Source organism: Cebus imitator, unplaced genomic scaffold, assembly GCF_001604975.1.
Source record: "Cebus imitator isolate Cc_AM_T3 unplaced genomic scaffold, Cebus_imitator-1.0 Scaffold61, whole genome shotgun sequence".
In the NCBI taxonomy this organism is placed as follows: Eukaryota; Metazoa; Chordata; class Mammalia; order Primates; family Cebidae; genus Cebus; species Cebus imitator.
Window position 1 is genome coordinate 6,435,062 of NW_016107376.1, and position 10,118 is coordinate 6,445,179.

Here is a 10,118-nt window from a genome sequence, read left to right on the forward strand (position 1 = left end):
CAATGTCTAACCTCAAGTACTGTGAACTCCCAAAACATTCAGAAATGTCAGTGGAATAATACTGGTGCCTCATCTATAGCCTAGATTCTCAACTATGTTTCTACCCAATCAGCAAATTCTGCATTTTATGCACATATGGTTTAAGACCATTTAATAAAAAATGGGAGCCTCAGTTTCCTAAAAATGAATGAGAATCAGCTGCAAGGTTTAAGAGCCAAGGAACCATGGCCGTGAGGTAGCTTGAGGGTAATGGTTGAGAGCAAAGGCTATCTGGGTTCAAATCCTTGCCATGTACTATTAAACAGCTCTTCCACCGCTTGCCTAACCCCTGTATGCCTCAGTTGCCTCACCTACAAAACAGGAAAAACGGCACCATCTACTACGTAGGGCTGTCATGAGGATGCCATTTTTTATTTCAGTGAACAGTTACTATGCAATGGGGCTGTTCCAGAACCTCGCAAACATCACATCAAGTAAGTAAGCTAAGAAATGGACAATGCACTTTGAACAGTTGCTGGAGCACGGTGCCCATTCAACCAATGTTAACTCCTAACGTTCTTACATGAGAAGCATCTGATCATTGTCTACTGTCCTTTCATAAACATGGAAGAGAAACATTCAACTCAACGCTTTTAATTTCCCAAACACTGACTGACCACCTGCTGTGTATAAAGTATGATGCCAGGCATTCCCGGAGGCCATCTCATTGAATTCTCGCCGCATCCCGGTAAGCCAGATATCACTGTCTCTGTTTTGCCAGTGAGGATTCTAAGGCTCAAGTAGATTTTAAAAACTTGCCAACAGTCACACAATTGATGATTATAATCCAGGAATGCAATCTAGACCTCATGCTCCTGTGCTCTGTCCTCAAAACCTCTAGATGCACGTCACTAGACTTGGTGTACAAAGCTAAAACAGCTTTTGCCCACCAGGAAGAGCTAACTATGCATATAACTCTGATAATGGTGAAATACATTAAGGACACTAACAAAGTTTTATCATAGGTGTGTGGAAAAGGAAGCAATTAATTCTGAATTGGATCAAAAATTAATTCCGAGAAAACATGTGGTCATTGAATTGCATGTAAAAGTATAAAAACAATATTTCAACCACAGCACACAAGAGAGAAACACAGCAGGCAAAGGAAAAATGATAATCACAGACAAAGAGGACTGAAGGCAACTGCTAGTGTTGTGGGGCTGGAATGGCAATGCTGGGAGGTGAAGCAGGAAAGTAGGCTGAGAAAACAGTGAGACAGCCCAAGCTAGCAGACAGAGAGCACTGAGGGAGAGGGGCCTGGCCAGCCCCAGCTGTTCCCGCCATTCCAACTGAGATGCCAGTAAAGAGGACCAGTCCAGGGGCAGCCTCAGATGACTTCAGCCACAGCCTTCATCTGACTGCAATCACAAGGAAGACCCCAAGCAAGACACTGCTCAATCCAGCCCAATCAAACCACACAGCTGGTTATTAAGACAATAACAAATTACCTTAAGCTATCAGGTTTCAGGGTAGCTTGTCACCAAAAAAAGATGTTATAATAATAATTTATAACAAATAAACACTAGTCAGTTTTGGGGTAGTCGGTTACATAGTGATAGATACCACAACTGTCTCTCAATAATTGAGAGAGCAAATAGATACAAAGTTAATAAGGCCACAGAAGATCTGAACAACACTATCATCACTGACGTGTAGAACTGCACCATGAAAGCAAAACAATACTTTTTTAAGAGCCCATGGAATACACCATATGCTAAGCCATGAAACAAGATGAGAGCCTTAAATGTAAAAGGAAAACTATAATATTAAGCTTCTGTAAGAAAATAAAGAGTATTTCTTTGAAACTTTGGGATAGGCAAAGATTTCTTAAGCAGGACACAAAAAGCAATGACCATAAAAGAAAAAACCGATAAACTGGACTTCATAAAAATATAAAACTTCTGGGCTGGCCAGTTTGGGAGGCCAAGGCGGGAGGATCACTCGAGTCCAAGAGGTCAAGATAAGCCTGGCAACATAAGGAGACCCCATCTCCATAAAAATTAAAAAATCAGCCGGGCATAGTGGTGCATACCTGTGGTCTCAGCTACCTGGAAGGCTGAGGTTGGAGATAACTTAAGCCCAGGAGTCTGAGGCTGCAAATGAGCCAAACTCCAGCCTGGGTGACAGTAGGACCCTGTCTCAAAAAGTGTGTGTACACACACACACACACACACACACACACACACACACACACACTTCTATTCACCAAAAGATTCAATTAAGAGAAGAGGTAAGCCATAAACTACAAGAAAATAGCCACAAAACATTTCCATATACAGATATATAGAACTTCTATCCAGAATATATAAAGAATTACTATAATCCATCAACAAAAAGAAAAGTTAATCTTTAAAGTGAACAAAAGGCACCTGTAATCCCAGCAGCTACTCCAGAGGCTGAGGTGGGAGGGCTGCTTAAACCCAGGAGGCTGGGGCTGCAGTGAGCCATGGCTATGCCACGGCATTCTAGTGTAGGTGACAGGGTAAGACCATGTCTCAAAAATAAATTAATAAGGAAGGAAAGACTTTAATAGACACTGCATAAACTGGACTTCATAAAAATATAAGACAAGTCTATGGAAAGATGCTCCTCCTCTTTAGTCATCAGGCATTGTGATTGAAGCCACAGTGTGCTACTACCAGACACAAGAGAAGGGTTACAATTTTAAAAACAATACCACATGCTGAGGTTTGGTAATGAGTCGCATTTCTTAGTAAGTTAAGCCAACATCTACTCTTACCCTCCACCACCAATTCTACTTCTAGGTATTTCCCAAAAGATGTAACATATTTACCCAAGAAAAATAACATAGTTCCAAAAAAAGATTTGCGTAAGAATGGTCATAGCAGTTTGATTCCCCATAGCCCAAAGCTGGAAACAAATTTTGATATACTCATATAACTGAGTATAACTGAAAAAATGAAGAGGAAACTAGTGATACCTGCAATAACATGGATGAACCTAAAAACTGTTATGCTGAGCAAAAGAAGCCAGACACACAATCTATGAGTCTATCTGTATGAAATATCAGAGCAAGCAAAATTAATCCATGAAGACAAAATTCAAATGGTGGCTGCCCAGGGGTGGAAGAGGAGGGATATGGGGATTGGCTGAGAAGGGTACTGGGGAAATTTCCTTTTTCCTCAACTCTTAAGTTCAGGGGTACGTGTGCAGGATGTGCAGGTTTGTTACATAGGTAAACGTGTGCCACGCTGGTTTACTGCACAGATGATCCCATCACCCAGGTATTAAGCCCAGCATCTATTTGCTATTCTTCCCGATGCTCTCGGAGGGTACTTCCTCTATCCAGAATAGACAGAAGAAACATTTTCGTGACGAAAATGTTCTATTTCTTTATAAGGGCAGTGGTTACATGCTTGTATGTATTTGTCAAAATGTACTAAACATTATACTTGACGTGTTTTTCAAAAAAATTAATGGAAACTTCCATTCAGGAGCAGCAGTCTGCCCACTTTCTTCTTCCACTGCTGCCTATGGTAATGCACTTAGTCAAACTCTATCCTAGGGTACGCAGTAGAGTGGCATTTTTCGAGCTTTGTTCTGTCCTCTAACCTTGTTAACTTCTGGTGTGAGGATCTCTATTTTTCTTAAACGTTGAAAAGCATCATAATCGGTTTCTCCAAATAGTCTGATTGGTTCTCCTCTTTCTCTCAACCTTCTGATGACCTATAAAGTGAAACAAATACTCAGTAAATTATTTAACTTTTGAGAGAGGAAAAAAATGACACATCTCAAAACAATTTGTATATTGCACCTTAAAAGCCAAGCCTAGGTTTAATAAAGCTAATTAAACACATGCTGCTGTGGAAAGTATAAAATCCTTCAAATATTTTAAATCATTTCAATTAGGCTAAACAAAGCTGTTTCTGAATCAAAGAGAAAATCAAGCTCTTTAGTTAAAAAATCTATTTTGACTCAAAAGTCACTGTTATTAATTTTATCACCGAATAGGTCCCAGAAAGCAGTCTATGAATCTACAATTCAAATCTAAAGAAAGATCCTAATATAAACCACCTCTTTTATTGTGAGATGTTAAAAAACTCTTCTTTGTAAGAAAAAGGGCATGTTTTTGGCCCTCATTTTAGATACTTATAACTGTTCTGTCTTCGTTAAGAAACACTGGAAAGACCATAGTAATCCTTTATGTCAGCATGTTTTTGGTGAGCAAACACTTGTTTTGAAATGTACATGCAAAAAGGAAGCTGTTAATTCTTTAATTTTCCATGAAAAGATATACCGTGTTATCATTACACGTTAGGTAACCATAAAGTTTTGGTCGTTTAGCTGACTGCTTCGGTAGGATCAATCCGTGCAGCAGGGCACACAGGAAAAACACTAAAATGGGAGGGAATAACAGCATTTATAAAGAGAAGGAAAATAAAATCTGAAGCCAGCTGATAATGCAATTACCATGATGGAGAGTCAGCATTGTGATACCACCATCAAACCAAAAACTTCTCCCTCAGAAGAAAGGGAGTTATAATCTGCATATGCACAGCTTTTGAGATGCTGATAATCTATTTCCAAACTTGAGTGATGGTTATATGAATATTTATTTTGTAATTATTCATAATTATTCACATGTGTAACATATTGCCGTAATGTTTCATACACCTTATATATATGCTATATTTCATTTTAAAAAGGAAGAACCAGAAAACTTAATTAACAAAATAAAGGCTACTCTAAATTTTTTTTTAAAACAAAAGTAAGGAACACCAAGAGCTTTACCTTGGAGCATAAATAGCATCACACCTAGAATCCACTGGGAGGGTTCCCACTGGATTAACAGAAGTTTGAGATTAAAATAGAAATTTAAGAGGTCATCTAGTGCTATCGCCAATCAATGTAGAAATGACCTCACAAACACCCTTGTCAGGTCCCAGTCTGACAAATGACAGGAATCATATTTCTTCATGAAACATCCCGTCCCACTGTTTGGACAGATGTGTTTTGCTTCTCAAAACTGAAAACTACTTCCCTCAAACTTCTACCCATTTATCCTAGTTCCACTTTATGAAACCACAGAGAATATTCCAATTCTCCAAAATCAGAGCTACTTTCAATGCATTTAAGATATCTCTAATAATTCTCCCTAGCCTCAGTATTCTAAATTCCTTCACCTAATCTTCATATGATGATTATGATTCATATGATTCTAGAGTCAGTCATCATTCCTCTGAAAGTTGCCTTTTGTGCAATGTCCATCATAAAAATGTGGTAATATAGAACTAAAAAATAATACTGCCAACATGTAAACCTGTGAGAAGTACAGAATCCACAAGCCTTTGATGTAGACACTATATCTCTATGAATTACATTCAGCCCTACCACAATTACAGAGGTATAAAGAGAGAGACTACTGAGGACTCGCAAAAATGAAAGACGACCCTAAGTCAGTCAATCAAAGACAAAAAGAACCTCAAGAGAAACAAAAAGGGAATGTGAGCTAGTTATCACTGTAAAACACTGCTTAAGATTGGGTGCTATAACTTAGGCCAAGTTGTGAGGAGTGCTTATTATTTTCCAGATATCAGTTTAAATAATTAACTCTCATCTATCTGGAATTATGTAACAGTGGTTCTGCAAGGTAATAAACTACCTGACATCGAAATTTCTTTACGTACAAGAATTCTATTCTAATTTTTTTTTTAATAAAAAAGCTGAAGTATAACCACTCCCCCCCCACCACCAAAAAAAATGACACAGAGACTAAAGGGGCATCAGAGAAAGAACTCAAACCTCTGACTACTCTTTTACTATTTCAATAGAAGCTCCCTCAGTGAAGGCAGGAACATCTTCCCCATATCATGTCTAGTACTTAATTGATGTACCACTAATAATCACTAACAATGATTTAATAATGATGAATCTCACAAAAAGAACAACTTCTTAAAAGTACTTTGGTCTTTTAACCCAAACTGTTCAATGTTTAAAGATAAAGTAAATTCTAGGCCAGATGCAACAGCTCAGCCCAGCACTTTGAGAGGCTGAGGTGGGCAGATCACTTGAGGTCAGGAGTTCAAGACCAGCCTGGCCAACATGGCAAAACCCCACCTCTACTAAAAAATTAGCTAGGCATGGTGGTGCATACCTATAGTTCCAGCTACTCAGGAGGCTTAGGAATGAGAATTTCTTGAACCCAGGAGGTGGAGGATGCGGTGAGTCGAGATCACACAACAGCACTCCAGCCTGGGTGACAGAGCAAGACTCTGTCTCAAAAATCGAAAAGTAGCAGATTTCTAAAACATGTAAGTGACAGGAAATTTAGGTATTTTTCTGACTATGAAGTTAATACATACTCAATTGAGATACAAAATTAAAATATAAAGAAAACAGTATTTTCTATACATGAGTTCATAACGGTGGTGAAAATAATACATATTTTTTTTTAACTCTTAGGAATGGAGGGAATCTTTTTAAGCATGACACCCAAGACAAAAAACATAATGTAAAAGATTGATGTCAACACATAAAAATTTAAAACTTCTGCATGGCAAAACACAAATACACTGACAAATATATGTACATATATATACACACACACACACACACACACACACACACACCACACACACACACACACACGCACACACACAATGTACAGCTGACACATATACACTTAGGCACACAGGTTAACACCGTTAACATATAAACATGTTAATTTACAAATAAAGACAAATTTCACAAAATAAAAACAGCAATTCCACAAAAAAGGACACATTGATGACCACTGAACACATGAAAACATGTTCAATTCTAATAATCACTAACAGAAAGTTTCAAGTTAACACAAGATACCTATTTCACCCATCGGTTTGGCAAAAATTTAAAATAATACTGCTTTCGGATTGGCAAAGGCTGAAACATTTGCAAACAGTTGATAGAAATGCTAGGAAAATGGTCTTACAAACTTAAGAGTTGGAATGTAAATTGACGCGGCTTCTTTGTAGGACAATTTGACATACCATAGACACGCTCTTTGACCAGGAATTCTTTTCCTAGGAAATTATCCTATTGACAAACTCATACAAATATCAGGACATATGTATAAGGAGGTTCGCCTTAGCACTGTATGTAGTGGCAAACAATTAATCTAAATATCCATCAGTAAAGGGCTAATTTTAATAGATTACAAAACTACTACTAAAAACAATACCTAAATGCGTTGAGTAGCTCACTATTAAGTACTGTTCTCTTCATGTATTACCTTATTTTATGATGAAAGTCTCCTGAGGTGGACCCAGTTATCACCCTCATTCAGTCATCAGGAAACAGAGAAACAGACCAGGTAACCTGCCTAAATCACACTTACTGTGGTAAATGTTCATACACACCCCAACACAAAATGGCCTTCAAAATGTATTTTAAGTGAAAAGACTAAGGCAAAACTGCGTATAAATAATCTCGTTTGTGTGAAAGGGAAAAAAGTATACACGTACACACTGATGCTTGTACAGGTGAAGAGCTGGGTAGGAGGAGGACTGAGAGGAGACAGGGGCAGAGTGAGGGTGTGGGAGGAACGGAAGATAGAAAAAAGAAGAAAGTTTTGGTTTTTAGCCTTCTGTATTCATTTGATTTCTTTGTATCACATGAAAAATTTTAAATTTTTTTTTTTAAGTAAAATAATAGTTGATACTGATCAAGGCATAGACAAACACTACACGACAGCTAAGAGTATAAAGTGACACATGTCTAACACCTAAGACCTGTCTGGTAATACGTAGCAAAGTCTTAAAAATATACATAGTCTTTGCCCTAAATATCATGCTTCCAGAAATGTTTCCAAAGGAAATAATTACACATTATATATGCAATGATGTCTATATAAGTATGTTCATCTTAGTCTTATTTATAATAAGGATATGCTGAAGCAATCTAAATGATCATTAATAAATGATTTTTAAAATATTATGGTGCGGACAGGCACAGGGTGGCTCACACCTGTAATCCTAGCACTTTGGGAGGCCAAGGCAGGTGGGTCATTTGAGGTCATGAGTTTGAGACCAGCCTGGCCAACATGATGAAAACCCAGCTCTACCAAAAATAAAAAATAATTTAGCCGGGTGTGGTCGTGGGCACCTGTAATCCCAGCTACTCAGGAGGCTGAGGCAGGAGAATCCTTTGAGCCTGAAGGCAGAGGCTACAGTGAGCCAAGATCGCACCACTGCATTCCAGCCTGGGCAACACAGTGAGACTCAGTCTCAAAAATAAATAAATAAATAATTATGGTGCAAACAAGCAATGGAAAATTATATACTCATTCAAAATTATGCAGATCTCCATATTTTAATCTGGAAAGATGTACTATTTATTAAATAAGGGAAAGGGAAGTATGTTACAAAACAATAATTAAAATAATTTAACCATAAACAACTAGCATAAATGCATTTAATTATACTTATTTTTGAATATTCTTTTTTTTAAAGTTTAGAAGGGTAGGCTGTAAAAAAAGTTAAGATAATAGTATCAAGAAGCAGTGAGTAATTTAGAACTTCATGAAGAAAACCAGCTGCACAGTATTTTTAAGTCAGTCACTTTATACAGGAAATAATGACATTTAACTTATTTGGAAAAGCTGGAGATAAATGTAAACACTGTGGAGATCTTACTTTTTATCATGAAACAACCACAACTAAACTTACCTCTTGCCTAGAAAGTGTCATGGGTAATTTTTCCTCTGCCAGTTCAAGTTCTAACACCGGGTTCGATGAAGTTAATGGTTTCTGGTCCTCCTCTTGAGGCTGTATCTATATTAATTGCCAAAAGAAATGAAATTCAGCTTTAAAAATATAGTTAATATTTACCATTCTAACCTTAGCTATTCATGGAAATTAAACATGTTTTCAACACTGAAGGTTTTCTGATGTTCCTCTGAGGAAAGAGCTCATAATAAATGTGCATGCTTGTAAGAGAGTCAAACGTATTCACGTCAGGGACATCGCAAGTGCAGAGCATGCACAGAGGAGTCAGCATTCTTGCTACAGAAGAGTGGTAGGACTATTACGGTTTCCAAAATCCAAATTTAACAGGGCTGAAGTTAGCAGTCTCTTTCTCCACAGATTCTAAAGAGCTGTACTTTTTCCTTAAAAACAATCAACTTGCTTTTCCTTTTTAAATCATCTTAGAGGGTTGATTCTTGCTCAGCTTTAAAATGAAGACACAAGAATTTCTTTGCAACGGCAACCTGTGAACCTCCAAGCTCTAGCTTTTGCTATTCTGCTTTTCGAAACGTATTATTTCAAATGTATGGAAATCACTGTTGGACATACAGAAAAATTCCTAATGCTGTACAGGGCTGGTCCACAACCTGAGCTATGAACCTTGCAGAGCACCTCTCTACTCATGCCACTCAGGTAAAGAGAGGGCATTCTTGTTCATATGAACCTGTAAGAAAAACAAAATCTCTTCACATATTTTCTCAAATCTGTTGCTCGAGTCTCAGTTTAGGAAAACTGAATTCAGCAATTTACAAGCCCCATTACGGAGTCTGTAAAAAGATACTGAAACGTGGTTTTCCATCTGACGGTAAGATAAATCTAAAATGCTGAAAGCAGGAGTAAGATCAAATGAACATAAAAGAAGATCAACATTAAGAAAGAAACTCACATTAAGAAAGGCTATATGGTGAAAATTACATAATTCATGATTCTACAGCTTACGGTTACAGTTTATGTTTGCCCGAACTAATTGATATTGAGGTAAAATTAAGGTGACAAACTAAGCCTTTATATTTTTGCAGGTCAAATCAGCATCAAGCCTTAAAAAATGCTAACTAGTTTATACAAAAGAATAAAAGTAATGAATACTATGTCATTACTATCAAGACATAAATATTTAAAAATCTTTAGAAAGAAACACCTGTGCTTTACTTCTTAAGCACAGAAACATACTTCTCCAAAAATTTCAGGATTAAAAAAACGCATTTAATTATATAATGGCAGTTAATAGCTCTGGGGAAAAGACCTAAGTCATTTCATCAGCTAAACTCAAATAAGCAAGTATCTTTCAGTAATTATTTTCTTCAGTGCTTTCCTCTACATACATAAACAAAAAAA

The 10,118-nt window shown here is 37.2% G+C and overlaps 1 protein-coding gene across 3 annotated transcripts in view; it reads right to left on the bottom strand.

The window, feature by feature from the left end:
* Positions 1–10,118, bottom strand: part of PRPF18 (pre-mRNA processing factor 18) — a 43,081-nt gene that overhangs the window by 26,477 nt on the left and 6,486 nt on the right. For all 3 annotated transcript variants that reach the window (XM_017529834.2, XM_017529835.2, XM_017529833.2), the window contains 2 exons: positions 8,706–8,810; positions 3,613–3,726 (listed from right to left, as the gene is read on the bottom strand). In XM_017529834.2, coding sequence (XP_017385323.1) covers positions 3,613–3,726; positions 8,706–8,810 — 219 coding nt within the window. The remainder of the gene's footprint in view (positions 1–3,612; positions 3,727–8,705; positions 8,811–10,118) is intronic.